At 38.4% G+C, this 21,066-nt stretch overlaps 1 protein-coding gene across 2 annotated transcripts in view; it reads right to left on the bottom strand.

Annotated features, from left to right (window-relative positions):
* The window catches only part of SGPP2 (sphingosine-1-phosphate phosphatase 2), a 142,251-nt gene that overhangs the window by 83,281 nt on the left and 37,904 nt on the right, over positions 1–21,066 (bottom strand). For both annotated transcript variants that reach the window (XM_043992451.1, XM_043992452.1), the window contains exon 2: positions 8,267–8,437. In XM_043992451.1, the coding sequence (XP_043848386.1) occupies positions 8,267–8,437 (171 nt within the window). The remainder of the gene's footprint in view (positions 1–8,266; positions 8,438–21,066) is intronic.

The raw sequence follows: 21,066 nt of genomic DNA on the forward strand, positions 1-21,066 counted from the left end.
GTTTTCAAATACTAATAGAAAAGCAAAACTTGTCTCAGACTAAAAAGGAAAATATGCATAGGATTTCTCTTGATTTAGAACAATTAAGCAGCATTTTTAAAAAAATCAATTTTCTTTATTGTTCTATAAGAAACGACAAGTAGGATAATGTCAGAAAGGCCGAGGAAGACATGTATGAACTAATGTTAGCAGAACCCAAGAGAACATTGCTCACAGAGACAACAATATTGTTTGATGAAGAACTATGAAAGACTTGACTATTCCCAACAATACAATGATCCAAGACAATCCCAAAGGACTAATGATGAAACATATGATCCATCTCCAAGGAAAGAACTGATATTGATGGAACAGACTGAACCATGTTATTTTTCACTTTCTTTCATTTTTTTCTTTTATTCAAGTTTTCTTGTACAAAATGACAAATATGATAACGTTTTACATAATCATACATGTATAACCCATATATGATTGCTTACTGCCCCAGGGAGGGGGTAGGGAAGGGAGGGAAGGAGGGATAAAAATTGGAACCTAAAACTATATATAAAAATGTTAATTACATTTTTTTAAAAAATCAATATTCCTTAGCTAGGATTGATGACAGACTTAAATATTATTCAGGGAAAGTATCAAAGGACAAAGACGTAAACCCTAGGTATAGATGAACATATTCAACAGATGAACACATTCACCAGCACTGCCTAAGCAGTGAATTGTTCATTGACTGATAATTCACATATGACCAAAAATAGTGCCTTTCCTATTTTCTAGCATCCAAACTTAATTCCAGAAAGGATTTCTTTCTTCTTCCCACCCCAACCTCCAATCAAAATCTTAGCCTTCTCTCCACTAAAACACAGTCTTTCTGGAGTGTCCTGGGAAGAGGGACAGACAGAAAGTTGTATCACCACACTGGACAGTGACAAAAGCTCCAATAAAGACTTTATTATTATTTTTTTAAGTCCCAGCCTCATTGCACTTACTCTATAGCCTAGGGTTTTAGTTTTCCTGCCTTTAAAATGAAGATTAAAAAAATAATAAAATTAAATTAAATGGGGATTAAATACTACCATTCTTGTCTACATCTCAGTCTAGTCTTTTTTTTTTGGGGGGGGGGTGCAGGGCATGAGGGTTAAGTGACTTACCAAGGGTCACACAGCTAGTAAGTGTCAAGTGTCTGAAGCCGGATTTGAACTCAGGTCTTCCTTGAATCCAAGACTGGTGCTTTATCCATTGTGCCACCTAGCTGTGCCCCCAGTCTAGTTTTTTGTGAGGATCATAAGTACTTATTAGCTATCTATTATTATGCTCCAGCCATTATGATTGGGGCTAGGGACCAAAGACAGAATCGAAATATTTATCTTAGTGGAGCCAAAATTTCACTGGGGGAGACAATGCACATGAAAGCAGAACTGAGGTCTCTCACTCCCAATGCTGCATCCTTTCCATTGTGCCATGGGGCATCTCTAGTTTGACTTTGTGTTGTTGCTCTTAATTTGATGAAGAAAAGAGTAATATAGCCATGGCACTTAGAATATTTCAACAGATGCAATACAATTAAATAATATTTTAAAACAAAATAGATCTCTAATTTTTGCACAGTAGCAACCATATTAACCTTCTTGGCTGGATTAGTAAAATTGTGAGCCGCTTCTTGAAAGGAAATGTATGTGTGTGTGTGTGTGTGTGTGTGTGTGTGTGTGCGCGTGCGCGCATACACACATATACATATACACATATATACATACTTAAATACATATACATATACACAATATATATGGGGGAGGGGAGAAATTATCAAGTCAGATGATTTCTACAGCTACCCTTACTAGCTATACAATTAACTTTTTATCACATGTGGGAAACCCCTGAATTATGAACATCCCTCATATGTTAACAATAGCAGCATCAATGTCCACATCCAAAACAACACCAATGTCATCACCATCATTAACACCAACATCTTTTCCAAGCCATGCCATGAGAACTCAGAGGCAGAATGCTACGGAAGGGGCACTTGTTTTAAAATCAAAAGGCTTCGTGGGATCCCAGATTTTCCTTGACGGAAGTTGCACAGCCTTAACCAAATCACTAATCACCTCTCGAGCTTCAGTTTCTTCATCTGTAAAATGAAGGGGTTGGACGAAATGACCTCTGAAAGTGTTGGACATCAACTCTCTGAGCCCAGTATCCTAGGCCATGCCTAACACAGGCTAGTCTTAGAAGCATCTAAGTTCAGTGTGCAACAAGTATTCAAAAGTCTAATCAAAACCAATTTCCTAAGGTAACATGAAAAGAATATGCTTTTGAAAGGATAAAAGTCACTCTCCTCCACCTTTGGTCACCAGGTCTATTAATCTAAGGGAGCGATTCATCAGACAGTAAAAGCCCAGCAATCCCACAGCAACCAATCAAGTGATTCATATGGGGAGCAGTGAAATTCAGCCATAGTCTCAGCCATACCTTTCCCCTCTAGGCTAAGCCTTTTATACTTCAAGCCTCTAACAACATTGTCAAAACAAACAACTCTGAAGGGCTTAAGAACTTTGATCAATACAATGACCAACCACAATGCTAGAGGATAGATGAATGCCATCCACCTCTAGACAGAGAGGTGATGAACATAACATGCAGAGTTAGATATTGAGACCTGGCCCATGTAGGAATTTTTTTAAAAATGTGCTTATGTATATGTATTTGTTTTCCTTTTTTTGTTTTTTTTTCCCAGTGAGGGGTGAGAGCAATATTGCTAACTGGATTGTTTTTTAAGCTGGGGGTGAAGTAGTGAGTGATGATCCCAGGGAAAAGATTTAGTCCTTTGCTTCAACAACTCTGTACACTGCTGTTCTCAACTGCTCAAAGAGCCAACCAATGATGGCCAAACTCCTATCACATTCCGTTTTCTCATTTGTAAAACAGAGATAATATATTGCTTACACCACTAATCTTCAAAGGATAATATTAAGAAAATACTTCACAAAACTTTTTCTTTTTCTTTTTTTTTTTTTTTTTTGCGCAGGGCAATGGGGAGTTAAATGACTCGCCCAGGGTCACACAGCTAGTAAGTATCAAGTGTCTGAGGCCGGATTTGAACTCAGGTACTCCTGAATCCAGGGCCGGTGCTTTATCCACTGAGCCACCTAGCTGCCCCTGAGCCACTCAGCTGCCTCTACAAAACTTAAAGAACTATATAAATGTAAATTGTTATTATGTGGCCATATAAAGCTAGGTGGTAACACAGTAAATAGAATGCTGGATGTGGAGTCAAGAAGACTCATCTTCCTGAGTTCAAATATGGCCCCAGACATTTATAAGCCATATGACCCTGGGCAAGTCACTTAATACTGTTTGCCTCAGTTTCCTCATTTGTAAGATGAGCTGGAGAAGGAAATAGCAAACCACTCCAGGATCTCTTCAAGAAAACCCCAGGGGCAGCTAGGTGGCGCAATGGATAGAACACCGTCCCTGGATTCAGGAGTACCTGAGTTCAAATCCAGCCTCAGACACTTAACACTTACTAGCTGTGTGACCCTGGGCAAGTCACTTAACCCCAATTGCCTCACTTAAAAAAAAAAAAAAGAAAAGAAAACACCAAATGGGGTCATGAAGAGGATACAACTGAAATGACTGAACAACAAAACAGTAAATAGAATGCTGAGTTTAGTTGGGAAGATCTGAGTTCAAATCTGGCCTCAGATGCTTGTGTGACCCTGGGCAAGTAACTTAACCTCTCTGTCTCAGTTTCCTCAACTTTTAAATAATTTCACCTACCTCTCAGGATTGTCGAGGACCAAATGAGATAATTTTTATAAAGCACTTGGTACAGTGCACCTGGCTCATAGTAGGCACTTAATAGTTATTGTTTTGTTTTGTTTCTAACTCAATAAACACATATTAACTATGTTTAAAATAATAATAAACATTTTTATTTAAAATACTGGATTCCAAATTCTCTCTCTCCTTCTCCTCCCCCTCTCCCTGAGCCAAGTAAGCATTCAGATATAGGTTATACATGTGCAATCATGTAAAACATTGTTACATTAGTCATTTTGTATAAGAAAACTTGAATAAAAGAAAAAAATGAAAGAAAGTGAAAAAAAGCATGCTTCAGTCTGTCTTCAGTGAATATCAGTTATTTCTTTGGAGATGGATAGCATGCTTCATCAGTCCTTTGGGTTATCTTTGAATCATTGTATTGCTGAGAATAGTTAAGTCATTCATAATTCTTCACTGAATAATATTATTAATAGCTGTTGTTGCTAGCTATTATTAGTATTAGTATTAGTATTCTCTAATATTATATTATCATTATTATTACTGGTAGTAGCAGAAATATGAGAGGCAGTATTGTTTTGTAAACAGGACACTAGGAGTTAGACTTATGCCCTAATTACATGTGTCCTTAGGGCCCTGTCATGATCCCTTAACTCTTTTCAAAAGACACTAAATCCTAAGATAGTCAGAATCTTTTAAAGAAGGCTTAGCAGACAACCTAAAGAGTTGTTTCCCTTTCTTAGAAGGATTTAAACAATAGTTTTTGCATATTATGTTATGCCTGGAAGTTAGATTTCCCTTCCAATAAGATAAATCCAACAGTTTCCCAGAGACTTGTGGTAACTATAACTCCCATGCCTTGAGCCATGATGTAGTCAGGTGTCACAATTTAGTGTGAGTTGGGCCTCAAGAGGAATTATGTGGGCTGCTAGAACATGCAAGGGCTCAAAGAAACAGTGAGTGGGTTGGGGTATCTGTCTGTCCCTCTGGGGTCCTCCTCACTGCAGCATTTGAGCACCAGATGACAACCTAATGAAGCCAAGGGGTATGAAGAGGTTAGTAGAGGAAGAGCAAGTAACTACCTGTAGTCTGATTGGGGTCCCATGCTACTTCACAGATTACATGTTACTTAACCCCTAGCTCTGTGGCCAAACTGAAGACGGTGTCACCTCCCAAACTGGTCTATCCGATCTACACAACTCAGGCTGAGCTATTTCCCACAGTCTTCAGGCCACTAGGTGGAGTTATTAAAGGCAACCAACCAATCCCCACTTCTTTCTTCCCTCATCTCTAATTGTGTAAGAATCACAGATTGCCGTACAATACAACCCAGCCAGCAGCTAGCAGCAATAGCACACAGTAGAAAAGTTATTACATTCATTTATTCATCTTCATTCATTCATTCATGTATCCATCTAGAATGAATGAATAAATGAATGAATATGCATTTATTAGGTGCTTATTATATGCAAAGCACTGCGTAGGTAGTGGTGGGATACAGACAGAAAAGCAATACAACCCCTTCTCTCCAGATGCTCATATTCTAATAGGAGACAATAAGTAGAAATTATTTCAATTGCAAGAGAGATGGAGAGGTCCCATGGTCTTTAGGGTACAGTGGTGTTATAGGCATGACTCTAAAGCCAGCACCCTCTTAGTTTAAGTTCAATGTCTGGATGAAATGAACTACTTGTGAGTCACTGAACAAAGGATGTTTATTTTGCCCTAATTCAGCCAGGGTAGAATGGCATTTAGTTGTTAGTCTCCATTTAGAAACATGTTTGGTCAGTATGTCAGCAGGGGCCTGGCTGAGGTAGAACTGGTGGCCTGTGGGGCACTGCTACTACTCGGTGTCTTTGGTTCAAGGTCCTGGGCTGTCTCCACTGCATTCTGAATTGAGGCAGTGGTCAAAGCAATAGTAAATGGACCGACTTGCCTGACACATGCCACCTCCCATTTGTCCCTCAGGGTGCCTGGCAGCCACTACATCTGGGAAGCCAGGAAATAGTTTATTCTGGTATGTACAAAGCACTGCAGGGATACAAACAATGGAACCCAGTTGGTACATTATTCTGCAGTGCTGATGAAGCCAGGGTCAGTGGTTCAAGCCAATCAGATTTTGGCAAAGACCAACTTCATGCTAGAGCTATAGGATGTGAACCAGTTGACAAACAGGTGCATTCATCAAAATCAATTATTATTTCTGAGGGAGGAAAAAAACAACCAACTATTCAAATCACAGATTCTGAAGGTCGGTAAAAAAATCTACCATTTTTCTTTCATGGGCTAAAGAACCGTTTCTACCAAGTGGCCCTCAAAAAAGATACACTCTCTAAATATATGTGTGTATATGTCTATGTATGTATGGATATGTCTATCCTATCTATATTACCTCTATATATGTATAGAGACATACATAATATATGTTTATATAAATACACATAGTTTATGTTTATACACACAGACACAGACACACAGACACACCACATACACACATACCTGTGCTAGGCTCCACATAGGAGATGCAGAAGTAGTCTTGGCCTTGTGAGAGGCTGACACACTTAAGGTTTTATGTTTACTCTAGATAGGGGAAAATATTACTCTAGTGACTTAAATTTACCTTCTGCTGATATGTCAGGGTTACCATGATGGGCAGAACCTGTTTCCCAGTGAATTGATTATGGTCAGGGGAATGCAGAGATATATAAGTTCTTAGTGTCACCAGTAAATTGTTCAAATATATTGCTATACATATTCTACTACCATTTAAAAAAGCCACAGAAAAATTTGAAAGAGGGGGAAGAGCTCAGGAGATACTTGCTGGAAGATTTATTTTTTCATTTGAAGGCAATGCTTGGGGACGGGGCAGCAAGCTGGAACAATGGATAAAGCACAGCCCTGGATTCAGGAGGGCCTGAGTTCAAATCCAGCCTCAGACATTTGACACTAGCTGTGTGACCCTGGGCAAGTCACTTAACCCTCATTGCCCCACAAAAAAAGGAGAAGGCAATGCTTGACATTTGCCTACATGATTCTCCTTTGCCCTCGAAGAAGATTAATAGGTAGAAAGCACTGAACTTAAGGGAGATGCTACCTTGAACATTTGACTCAAACTCCAACATATGTGGTACTATTGCAGAATAGCCACTATGTTTCTGCCCCAGGATTGCCTTCATGATAATTTTATGGGAGGGAGGAAGATATGGCTTTATAATTTTATATTTTTGCTTTTGAATCAAAAGTATCATAAACGGGGACTAACAGAACTCCACTCCTCCCATTCCTCCCCTCCCCCCCCAAAAAGATTTTCCTTCATCCCAATAAAAGGCCTCAGCCAATGTAGAGGAAGAATGAATAAGGGTGAGGGGAGAGAAGACCTCCCACAAGCCCTAAGGTGTTCATGCCTCTGAAGCAAGGAGCTGGTCCACACAAGTTTCCAGATTAAACCTACAATATATCTCCAAGTTACAAAAGGAACCAGATCACCAATTTGGTACATCCAATGAAGTCAGTGAGAGCCCTGGGGATCATTTTTCAAAGTCTAAATATCAATGGAAAAGAAACTTAGACTCCACAGTCTTCCTCCCTGTATCCTGCATGAAAGGAGGGGTCCCTCCCAGTTTTAAACAGAAGGTGTTCTTCCTTCTTGGGAGGCATTGCTCCAGCAGGGGTCACTGCTCCACAGTCATCATATCAAGGCAGTTTAAGAAAGAATAGTATGAATTTCATGTCATATAGATGGAGATATGACTCAGTTTACATGTGCTTTTGAGGATTTTTTTCATTGCACTTTGAGCAACAAGTAGGACTGCAGAGAGTGGCAAGCTTGGGAGATGGAGAGACGCATGAAGGCATGGCATCGTGAAATAGCAGAAAGAAGTCATTGCAATTGGGAGCTAATATATTTCTTTAGGGTTACAGACTCGGAGAACCATAGAATTTTAGAGGCCATCTAGTCCAGAGATAATGTGTTTAGGTTATGGTGAAGGAATCTCTGCTTCTCCTCACCCACCCACCCCAAAGAAGATAAAGTTACTCATTCCTTTTTCTCTGTATCCCAGTCTGAAAGTCCCTCTACAGCAGGAGGAAGGACACACCCTGTTCTTTTTAGTATTTCTCATTGGACACAGCACATGGAAGACATTTGATATTTGTTGAATGAATTAAAGATATTAACAAGATGAAACTAATTAAAAAAAAACTAATTTGGGCCAATGGAGAGAAAACAATCTTAATCACTCATTAGTGCATACAGAAAATAGTCAATTTATCTTTTCTAGGCACACCTCCACCTTCCCACCCTCTTGTTCTGTTCACATATTAGAAGACACAAATTATTCAACAAAAATACTTTTTCATGATAGGAACATGTCAAGTTGTCTTTTTGAGCTTCTCATTTCTTTTTCCAGGAAAATTAGAGAAAATTAGTGATCCAGGGAGCATACCACCACTGGGATAATACATAACAATGGACTAAAATGATGATACTTACAACCCATATAATTATCAACCTTCTGGTCACATAAGGGTCAATATTCCAGTGAGTGAATGGAAGGAAGGTGATGTAAAAAATCTCTTCACCCAAAGCAGCTGAAAACTTGAATAGATAGTAGTAGAAATAATTCTTCACAATGAACTTCTGGTTGTACTTCTGGGTGTGAGGCTGGAAAACAAAGTTTTGAAAAGGCTTTGTGAGTTTACCAGGGAAAATAATTTCATAACATGTTTTAAATGACACTGTCGAAAGTAAAGATCTCTGAGTTACCATGACCTTGTTTTCTCTGGAGATACTAAAGAGACAGTGGCGGAGTTTTGTTATCACAGTGTCATCATTATTACTCACCACCATCATTATTATTTCATATTTATTGAGCACTATTTAGCTACAAAGAGGATGTCCTCATTTATGGAATTAAATAAGCAGACAAATAAAATAAGAAAGAAAAGCCATGAGAACATGAAAAACTGAGTAATATTTAGGGAACTAGCATCATCTGAGAAAGAAGGAACCATGTAGGATTCAGTGTAGATGCAATAGATTGAAAGTCTCGTGTCCTTATATTATATTACATTATAGGTTAGGACTTGTATTGCTTTGTGATACTTGGAGAGTCACTTTCCTTCTTGTGTCAATATATGCAACCTTAAAATGAGACCTCTAAGGTCAAAGTCATTCAGAGGTCTTATAAGAAAGTCTGATTTCGGGGCAGCTAGATGGCACAGTAGATAGAGCACTGGCCCTGGATTCAGGAGTACCTGAGTTTGAATCTGGCCTCAGACCCTTAACACTTACTAGCTGTGTGACCCTGGGCAAGTCACTTAACCCCAATTGCCTCACCAAAAAAAAAAGAAAAAAAGAAAGTCTGATTTCAAGTATACGTATGAAATACTAAAAAGCAACAATACTCACAAAACCACTTTGTTTTTTTTTTCTCCTTATGGTTTCCTTCCCTCTTATCCTAACAGGTGATACACGAAATAGTGAAGGGTTTAAAAGGATTTTTTTAAAAAAGGAAATAAATACTTAGTCTATATAAAAAGAAATGGGAAATAACCCTCAAATATGTAGAGAATAAGAAAAGAAAGGCAAATGGTTTGGTTACCCCTGTTGGATAATAAAACTCCAAAGACAGAATTTTAATGCTTAAAAAAATAAGTTGGATAAACACAAAAGGAAAGCAAAAGAAAGCCAAAATTAACATAAGAAGGATGTTGTGGAAGACTAAGCTTTATGTGCTTATACTTGTAAGCTTAATGGGTTTGCATACTAGGATTCTTAGAGTATCAGCTAATATCATTGGCTACCTGCTATTTATTTATCTTTTTGGGGGGGGGCAGGGCAATGGGGGTTAAGTGACTTGCCCAGGGTCACACAGCTAGTAAGTGTCAAGTGTCTGAGGCTGGATTTGAACTCAGGTCCTCCTGAATCTAGGGCTGGTCTTTTATCCACTGTGCCACCTAGCTGCCCCCTATTTATTTATCTTTAGAAGGAATTATATGCTGATATGATGAAGTATCCACAATGAGAAAAAGAACAAGATCATCCATATTTCTAAATGTAAATCTGGGATTCCTGACCTAAAACTTCTATATCAGAAAAATGATCACCAATCAGTCAACACATATTTATCAAATTTCTTCTATGTGCCAGACACTGTTAGTCACCAGAGATACAAAAACACAACATTTCATGCCCTATAATGCTTATGTTCTGAGGATGGGGAGGAGATAACATATACATATATAGTTACAGATAAAATAGATATAAGGAGGCACCAGCAGGAGTAAAATGGGGTGGGATCGGGAAATTGCTCATGTAGTAGGTTGCACTTGAATTAAGCTTTTAAGAAAGTTAAGAGATTCTAAGAGGCAGAGGTGAGGAGGCATGGGGACAGGAAATGGAGAGCCATGTTATTGCTCATCCTTCATTCTCAGAGAGGGCCAATGACATCATGAGGGTAGTTTCACTGGACTATAGTGAGTGTGAAGCAGAGTAATGTGGAATACTGCTAGAAAGATAGATTGAGGCCAAGTTGATGCCAGAGGCAATATATATCACCCTAGAGGTAACATGGAGCCACTTGAAATGATATTGTCAGACTTACACTTTATGAATATCAAGTATGGGGAGAATGGACTGAAGAGAGTTCTTTGAGGCAAAGAGATGGACCATGTAAGACACTATTCCAATAATCCAGGCAAAAAGTGATAAGAAGCTGAGATAAGGTGGTGGCTATATGAGGGGAAAAAAAGAGAGACATAAAGAAGGACATGGAACAAAAAAACAAAACAAAACAAAGAAGGACATGGAAGCAGAAATGACAAAATATGGTAATTGCTTAAATACTCAGACTAATGAGAGGGAAGAGTTGATTATGATACCCAAGGCTGGATGACTAGAAGGATGGTAGTATCCTCAACAGAATTAGGGAAGTTCAGAAGAAAGCTGGGTTTTGATGGAAAGAGAATAATCTCCATTTTGGAGAGTCTGAGATATCTATGGAACATCCAGTTTAAGATGTCCAATAGGTATGTGATTTTTTCTTTTTCTTTCATTTCTTTTATCACCAAGATAAAATTGCAACTTCTCATTAGAACTATATTTACAGAGATAGAAATGTTATGAAAAAATATATAATGATAGAAATTGAAAATATTCAGTATAATTATCAGTCCTCTGACTCATTTGCTAGGCTTGGAATTAAAGGTTTGAATAAAAGATTTTAAAAAGGATCAGACACCTAGCTTTACTTTTAATATCATCAAAAGGATTTGTGCATGGTTTTTCAACTGATAAACACTTAAGACAACTTTGTCGGTATTTCACTTTGAAAGATTTGTTTAGAAAAGAGTTTGGTTTATTGTTTGATTTCTGAGTGTTCTATATTTAAATGCTAAGAAATTTCCCTGGCTTCATTCTTTCATTGGACAAAATATTTGAAATTGCACCAACACACCCTCAGCTCTAAGTTTAACAAGTCCATTTTTAAATAAATTGACCTCATGCCTAGGGACAAAAACAAACAAGCAACTCTTTTCTTCTTTTCAGACAAAAATTGAGTTCTGCTTTATTTTTATTATCTAACGTTGGCGAATTTGAAGTTCTTGATTCACACAGATTGTTGCTAATGAAACCAAGCAAAGTCAAGTGTTTGCTGCTATAGATGGAAGAAAGGACATCAACACTCAATTAAAGCAAGCTTCATAACAGAAATATAACCTATGAAAATCAATTACCATAACATCAGGAATCTAAAAGAGACCAAAAAATCCCCCCAAACCCACAGTCAGTAAACACTTGACTTTCTTGTGGAAGGGAAAGAGATGGTGGCCAAAGGCAACACTTGTTTAGAATATAAGCTCATTTCTAAAATTTTAGGGAGAAGAGTGGAAGATTACAAGCACTATCCCCGACATAAAACAGTGAGAAGCAGTGGAGGGTAAAACAGTTTGAAGAAAGTTTGGCAAGAGACCTAAGTAAAACAGCCTGAGGGCGTTTAAGAGCGCGTCTGGAAGGACAACAAAGAAAGAAGGGCAGGCAAGGCCTGAAAAGATTTTTTAAACAAACTATGGTGGTTCCCCATCAAAGACTACAGAGCCACCACCCTTGGACTTTAACATCTCATTCCCAAATGGGCTCATGAAGGAAAAGAGAACTATCTGTGAAGAGAACAGGGATGAGAAATGCAGCTCAATTAGGCTGTGTACTCAGGAGAAATAAGGGATGAGGGCAAACACAGATGTTAGGATGTTTGTTAATAGATCGAGTCAAAGATATCTAAAGGAGAAGATGAAAGAGACTTAGAAAAACTTCAGACTTATTCATACTGACAATAAGCAAATGACATATGTCGATTTTTTTCCATATACATATTTTGGCAATTGGGGTTAAGTGATTTTCCATGGGTCACACAGGTATAAAGTGTCTAAGACTAGATTTGAACTCAGGTCCTCCTGACTTCAGGGTCAGTACTCTATACACTGGCCACCTAACTGCCTCCCATACATAGCATGCATGAGGTTATTTGTCAAGAGATAACTTGGAAAGGCACTTCCTAAAGGACTATAGGTTAGTCCCAGAATTAAACTGAAGAAGGAGAAGAGGCTGGGTCGACTTTAGAAAACTGTGAACTTCTTTTAATGACCACAAACTTCTTCCAAAGTGAAAGGTCCATTTAAAAATAATCTATTAGTATTGTTGTATGGTTGTAAGTCATCCAAAGAGTTATAAAGTCTTCAAAGTATTAAAAACAAATTTTCACCCAGTGGGCTATGGCAGGCCACAACTTATTTCAAAAGGCATTATAAAATTGAAACAGAATTAAGGATGACCTCAAATAAATGTATGGGGAGGAAAAAGAGAGAGAGACATACACAGAAAGACAGAGAGGTTAGTCACATGGCCAGAGGGAGGCCACTACACTGGTATCTTTTTAGTCACTACACTGGTATCTTTTTAATGTCAAGACAAAGTGATGAAGCCCTCCCCACTCCCATTCTAGCACAGTGGTCATTGGTGAACTTATCCTCATAAATCGTGTGGACAAGAATTGCCCAAGTTTGGCAGGCATTAATAGGCATCCTGGGAGAGACTATGACCATTAATAAGATCACAAATCCATTTGATTAAACCAAACAATGACCCTTGTATTTTTTCTCATCAGTTTTATGATTTATATTTCATTAAGATACATGTTGATCAAAATTATCTAAATGAGGGGCAGCTAGGTAGCACAGTGGATAGAGCACCGGCCCTGGAGTCAGGAGGACCTGAGTTCAAATCCGACCTCAGACGCTTGACACTTACTAGCTGTGTGACTCTAGACAAGTCACTTAACCCCAATTGCCTTGCCAAAAAAACAAACAATTATCTAAATGAATCCTTAAATATAAGAATATGAACATTAAAGTTACTATGAGGTTCCACTAAAAACCAAATACCTATATCCCAACACCTACCGTTATCTGTTTAGCAAGAAATGTAAGATCAGATAACTCCCACCTCAGTGTATAATCACTGTCATCTTCAACCCAAGAAGTGGAAAGTGAAGCCCTGTTCAATTAAGCATACCAAATTATGGTATAATTCATTTTATCTTTCAAAAGCTAGATGACAGTAGATAGAGCACTGGATCTGGTGTCAGGAAGACCCAAGTTCAAATGCAGCCTCAGATACTTAGTAGCTTTGTGATTCTGGCCAAATTTTTTAACTTCTGTCTGCCTCAATTTCCTTATCTTTAAAGATAATATTAACACCTGCCTCAAAAGGTTGTTGTGAGGATCAAATGAGATCATATTTTAAAAGTATTTTGCAAAACTTCAAGTGTTATGTAAATGCTAGTTATTAAAAACCTGTTTCTAACATTTATAGATTTAAAGAAACAAGGATTTGGGGAAGCAAAAGTTTGCAAGGCCAGTAAAGATTTGCTACACATCTCCCTCATTTATCCAATCCTTAGTAGCCATGGAATGAAAGGGCCTAATACCTTCTTCTTTCCTCCCTCCCTTCCTTCTTTCTTTCCCTGACTTTATTTACCCACTGTGTAATATTCAGAGGATAACACTTCAATGCTTCTAATCTACTCCCTAAAACCTTATGAAGAGATGGGACTATCCCAGCCAAAGCCTGATCCCTGGATTTTAGGTTTGTTCAAAGGTTTCCAGTCTCATTTCTATTCTACTTGTTGCTTAACACATTTATGAAACTAAGGGGAAAAGGTTAAGTTCCAAAGATGTGAATGTCTCTGGTGCTTATCTCTCAACAGCTAAGGGAGAAGGTTTCAATTTAGTGTCTAAATTCACCTGGAGATAAAGTTAAGTGCAGACATAAGAACAGACAAAGGGTACGTGTGTGCGTGTGCTGTGAGAGAGTATTTGGCATTGTTTATCAAAACTACTATGGTGGAATACTGGCACGTTTTTCTAATTTAGACATCAGAAAGACACTCTCAGTCTCTGTTATCTTGGATTTTGCTTCACTAGTATTCTTAAAGCAATAAGAAATGGCCACTAATAAGCTAAAAACAATAAAATAAGAAATTAAAGTGTATAGATTTATATGTTGGCCAAAATGTCTCAGCTGTATTTGAAGAGACAGGATTAGAGACAGTGATTGAAAATAATAGAATTCTTTGTCTCTCTAAAATAGAGAATCCTTAAAATGACTGAAGAATCTTTAAAAAGAGCATCTTTAATTGTCTTTATCCCATAAAAGCAAAATGCAAGGGTAGATTTGAGGGTATGAGGAAGGAAGAAGATAAATATATATTAAGTAGGTTCAAACTTGAGTAGAATAAAATATTCCCTTATCAATCAATGCCTTTAATATCAGGGTTGGTTAGCCTCGTCCAGCAGATGCTAGGAAAGATGCCTACTGGATTGGCTAATTGTCAAATTTTTGAGCCTAAAAAAATGCTACTTTTATGTCCTAAGTTCTAAGATTTCTTTTAGCTATAGACTTAACTAGCAAAAATTTTCCCATTGAGGAAAGCAGCAGGGGTTTGGGGAGAAGTAAAGGCAGATATGACAATCTGGGGACTAGGAAGGAGGCAGCATACCTCAGGGATAGCCTCCAGAAGGTCCAATCACCAAGGGATCAAAACATTGCTACTGCTGGAATCTGAGCTAAACAGGGGAGAAAAGGGATGAGGAGGCCAGAAGGGTGGCTCAGGGCAAGAATAGTACCCTCTAAATTCTCCACCCTAGGAAAAGCTCCAACTGCCCCACCCTCATTTTGATCCAACTTCCAGACACAGAACCACAGCCCTGAGACACAGAGAGGCTTCAAAGTGGGAGGGGGCAGTTTATAATGAGCAGCCACCCACTGAAATTGGCTTGGCCAAACCTCTTCATCAGATTCTATTTCATTTCAGAGTAATCAGGTTCTACATGACATGGATGTTCAGATATCCCTCCCAATACCACATAGACCTTCCCTCTAGTCCAGATTCAGTATTTTGATCTAAGCAACTTTTTAAAAAAAAAAGACATAAAAGGGGAATATTTCATTTTGACTAGTTCCTCTTCCCATGTTTTTTTTGTTTGTTTTTTGTTTTGTTTTGTTTTTGCGGGGCAATGAGGGTTATGTGACTTGCCCAAGGTCACACAGCTAGTAAGTGTCAAGTGTCTGAGGCTGGATTTGAACTCAGGTCCTCCTGACTCCAGGGCCAGTGCTTTATCCACTGCACCACCTAGCTGCCCCCCTCACCATGTTTTTTTAAATAATTTTTTTGATCTCCTATAGAATTTATCTTACTGATAGTGCCAGTGCTTTTGTGTCGAGGAACAGAAGCTTATATGTCACTCCAAAGATGAAATTAAAAACAACTCCAAGTGACCCCATGTACTTCATTGAGGTGGAAGCTCCCTCCTATAGGTTCAGGCTGCAACCCATCTAGGACTTCTCATCCTGTAGAATTCTTTGCCCCAAATCCTCCATTCAGCATCTTCCTGATTTCCTGGCAGTCTTCCTGTATTTTCCACACTCCACGGTTAGTACTAGTGGAACACCAGAGTGTGTTATCCCTTGCTCTCAGCCTCCTTTTCTGAAAGTACAATTCCTGGGTGCCATTTCTTACACAAAAATATGGAAATATGCTACACTTCCCCACCAATGAAAAGAAATGTCTTACAGCCTTCATATAGGTACTATCCAGATGTGTGTGTGTGTGTGTGTGTGTGTATGCGCGCGTGCAATAGACTCCTTTGGCAGCCTGGTGAATCCCTTTCTCAGATTGTCTTAAATTTATAACATAAAGCACATAGGATTACAGAGGAAACCAGTTATACTGAAATACAGTTATCAAACCATTAAAAAAAAACACAAAGAACTTGATGGACTCCAGGTTAAGGACTCCTAGCCAGAAGCAGCATGGTTTAGCAGAAAAAGTACTTAGGTTTGAAGCCAAAATGACCAAGGAGGTTCAGATCCTACTTCTGGCTCTGGCTTCCTGTGGTGGTAATGGTGGAAGGCAGTGCCAGCGAGGACCTCTACCCAGTGGTGCAACCACAGATGACCCTGTGTGTCTCCAGGGAGAGAAGTGGTTCCCAACGAGGGCACACAAACTGCTAGGGATTTGAGGAGCTTAAGGGGTCACAGTAATGTTACAAGAATAGAAGTGTTGGTGAAAACCATTGTAGATTGGATCAGGAATGATTTTTTGGACACTAAAAAATGTTGCTATTAGTTGAAAAAAAAATACTGTAAACATTAAAAGGCAGCACAGGATAGGGGAAAGAACACTAACCCAGGAATTCCAGTCTTACTTCTGCTAATAAATTCCTTTAGAACAAGTCACTTCACCCCTCCAACCCTCCACTTCCTTTCCTATAAAATCATGAAGATTTAACTAAAAGAGCTCAATGCCCTCTATTACTTTATGGTTATCACTTGGCTCATGTACAAGTAGTTCTTCTGTTTTAAAATTTTCAAAGTATTTGAAAAGGGGTTGTGATACCATTAACAGCCAAGATCATTTTTTTCCCATTTTTATAGATTTATAGTAGGAGCAGAGACTGTCCAAGACCAAGTAGGTGATACAACAATGGTATATAAGTTTGTTGAAAACATTCCTCATCATGACCTGACCAATGCGAACACATTACAAGCAAGTGTAACATTTAAATTTATAAACAATGACCTTTTTTTCTACCACTGAAACTGGAAGACTATTCTAGTGTAAAGAAACTAAGTGAAGCTGGAAGAGATAGACAGCACCCCCAGTGACAGTGCTGGGATGCCAAAAAGGTCTCAGGTTAGAATGATTGGCTAAATGCCACAGGATATCATTTAATAAATGTAAAGTCACATGTTTGGATTCAAGAAATCAATTGCATAAATGGCAGATGAAGAAAACATGGTCTATAAATAAGTGCTTATCAAATGTTTGTCGACAAATTGACATAGCTAAACAATAGCTCATATAAAAATTTTCTAGCAGTTTTGGTAGACTGAAGATTTAAGGAGTTGAAGCTGTGACAGAGCAGTCAAAAAGCTGTAAGCTTCCACTGCATTAAGAGAAGTCAAAGGTCCAGTCAAAGGAGGTGGTGATAATCCCATTATACTCTTCCCTGGACAGGTCGCATATGGAAGGAATATTGTTGTCTAGTTTGGGGCCCTAGACTGGAGATTTCACTAGTGCAGGAAATTCCATCAATGAAGATCAGCAAGTGCTTGACAATTTACAGTCTTAAAGAATTGCAGGTTGTGCGGAGCACCTCTCTAAAAGAGGTGAATGACAAGCATATACCAGAAGGAAAACTTGAATTCAGATCATCCTGACTCTGAGATGCACTTTTGTTCTACCTCGCCAAGTTGCCTCTCATGCTAAGGTCTGAAAAGTATTTTACAACCATCTCTTTTATCCTCTTTACAATTATCTCTTTTAATCCTCCTAAAAACCCATTGAGGTAGGTGCTATTATTAATCATCATTTTTTAAAAATTCAAATCTATAAGCATTTCTGAAACACTTACTATGTGCCAGATAACTATTTCAGTCACTAAGGATTAAAAAAAGTTTAAAGTGTGCAGAGGGGTGCAGAGGTTAAACTTCCTTGCTCAGGGTCACACAGCTAATAAGTATTTGAGGCAGAATTTGAACTCTGGCCTTTCTAACTCTAAGTCCATCATTCTATAAACTATACCACAGCACAAAAGCACATTGATAGCACTTTTTTAAATGTGAAAAGGCCTCCATGCTTAAAAGAGTGCAAAGATGTATGTAGACCACAATAAAGCTAGCTCTGACAAGATGTAAATGCTCTAGGCCTTAAAATGGGCATGAATACCTTTGTTATGACTGATCTTCAACAAAATATAGTGAGGGTATAACATTAATTAGCAGTTCAAGACTTGAGGGGAGGCATATTAAAATTGTTTTCTGATGGTGCAATAGACACGTCCCTCTCCGAACTCCTATGCCTATCTGTCAGGTTACTTTTAATTACCAGTTGGAGAAAGAATTCAGAGAATAAAGACTTTCCAACCTATGAGGAAGAAGAAATTATGATCACTTAGGAAGCTTAAGAAAGATTGACAGTGCCCCTTGAAGGGGGAAAGAGAAGCCCCGAGAACACGAAAGAGTTTCCTCTTTCATCTGAAAATCCAGATAGAATTACAATTTGGGTGACCTAACTGATGTCTGTCTGCACAGTACCTTGGTGATTAAAATTTCAGGATGGCTAGACTGGAGGTCAATAAAATGGAAGGACAGCTCCTTTGAATAATGGAACCTGAAAGGAAACTGCATGCCAATCACTTTCATCTGCTTCGTTAGCATTTGTCCAGATTCTTCATTCAGTGTCCAAACAAGAAGAGGCAGCCTCTAGGGGAATTTAACAGGTCTCTATGTTATTTACTATAAGCAGTTAGTTGTAGTCTTAACATTGACAGAATTTCTATCCTCATCGACAAACACAGAGGCATAATTCCTTCGCTCCAGAAACGCCTGATTTGGGGACCAACACTTCCCCATCGTCAGGGCAAACAACTGCTATTATTAATTATGTCCTTCTCCTCCACCCTAAAATGTTTCGAGATGGTGGTGAATGGTGGCACCATTGCCAAATCCTGATCTACAACTATGCCTAGCACTCTGGGAAAGACATTTTTCTCTTTTGTAAACAAACTCTTTTAAACCACATTCAGACTGAAATATGTAGTGAAAAACTGCTTAGGAAGCAATATTAGCTAAAAGCATGAGAGGGAGGATTAGGAGAGAGACCTTGTCTCTTGATAAGATGGTAAATTACTGGCCTCCATTCAGGATCCCAGAAAAAAAAGTATTTCTCTAGTGAGGGTCTCTTCTAAAGGTACCAAGAGGAATTGGAAGACAGAACAAAGAAGAGAAATGACTCCCAGTTTGGGGAATGGATGGGAGAAGCCAGTTGCCCTTCAAGTTCGAGAAACATCTTAAGAACTTAACTATTTTTCAAAACATTTTGGATTTGCTAAAACCAAAAACACATTGAGCCCAACATTCTTCCACTTAACTGTTAAACCCTTGTGTATTCTGGCAGATTTGGGGTGCAGATGTTTCTGATTCATTTATATTAACTTATCAAAATGACATTTTGGAAGAGCTGCATGATGTTCAAGACTGAACCATGTAAGCCTAAGTATTTTAAGCCAGGAAGAGTTTTTCTTTTGTTTGGTTTTTCAATCCTGTTTGTTTGGTGCCAGCTACACTCGGGAAACTAAGTTCAATTTTGTTCTAAGCATGGCAGGATAGACTAGTCAATTCCTCATTTTCTGTAAGAAAATAATATTTATAGCTAAGAAAGATGTGGAGTAAAAGTTATTTATGCAGAGAGGGTTTTCTCCCTCTTGATTGTTTTGTTCTAAGATTTAAAAACAAAACTCAAAACACACAAAAGCAAAACTGAGGTCTAAGTAATTTGCCACTGAAATTAGGAAAACATTGCCCAAATGTTTTCCTAACTCCTATCAGCTTCTTGAACCTTTTGTAAAACTTGAGAATTTTAAAAAAATTCATTTGATACAGGCAAAGATATCTCTGAGTTAAGAGTTTTCATTATAGTCAAATTTAACACTTCAAGTGTATTTGGGAAGGAAAAAGTTAAAGGCAAGTCTTCCTCCTCCTCCTCTTTTTTTACACAGGGTCACACAGCTGGTAAGTATCTAGTGTCTGAAGCTGGATTTGAACTCGGATCCTCCTGAATCCAGGGCCAGTGTTTTATTCACTGTGCCACCTAGCTGCCCCCTCCCCCTCCCCCTCTTTCTAAGTCTTCAATTTTAGTGTCCCACTTTAAAAATAATAATCATAATTATAACAACAATAACAGTATTTGTATAACACTTTGAGGTTTGCAAAACCCTTTATATTTAAACCTCACAATAGTTCCAAGAGGTGATCAGGGCAGTTTCTATATCTTCAGAGTATTTTCTTCTTGTGCATACTAAAAAAAAAAAATCAGTGATGCTTTGGAATCCTAAGGTTAAAGGCCTGAAGCCACAGCCTTAAGTTGAATTGTGTTAGAAGAATATATACTCAAAGCTCCTGACCTTCACCATCCAGAGTCTGATGGACCAACCCAATTTGTCCATAGTTCCTATTTCATATTTGGAATAAGAGGACAAAGCCTTTTGAATTTTCCATGGGGTCCCCAATGGGAATGAATCAAATAGTCTCAGGGCTTGACTTTGCCATGTGGGATCAGATGATACACTCATTTAGCAGGAAACCACATGAACAAAAACAATTTGATGAAACCCAGAAAATGCAAGCACTTAACATGATCTACATGGTGCTATAGGATGAACAACAAACTCATTGGAATAAACAGAAGGGCTCAAGTCCTGAGAGAGCTTTGGGTACAGATCTGCTCAGGGATGTCAGATGGCAAGTGACTGTAGTCCCAGATACTTCAGGTTCTTCATCAATAAAATGGGACTAGGTCAAGTCAACAAACATTTATTAAGCACCGATTAAGCGTCAGGCACTGTGTTAAAGTGCTGGGGATACAAAGAAAGTCAAAAGACTTTCAAGTCAAAAGACCTGTTCTCAAGCAACTCACTCTCTAATGTGGGCTAACTGTATATGTACTTAGTGCTTAAAAAAAGGAGTGGGAAGCTAGGTGGTGCAGTGGATAGAGCACTAGCCCTGCAGTCAAGAGGACCTAAGTTTAAATCTGACCTCAGATACTACTTGCTGTGTGACTCTGGGCAAGTCACTTAACCTTGATCGCTTCTTTTAAAAAAATGTGTTTGCTGCACTCCAATAGAAAAAGAAGGAAGAGAGAGAGAAAGGAAGAGAAAAGGAATAAATGGAAA

This window comes from Dromiciops gliroides, chromosome 3 (assembly GCF_019393635.1).
Source record: "Dromiciops gliroides isolate mDroGli1 chromosome 3, mDroGli1.pri, whole genome shotgun sequence".
NCBI lineage: Eukaryota > Metazoa > Chordata > Mammalia > Microbiotheria > Microbiotheriidae > Dromiciops > Dromiciops gliroides.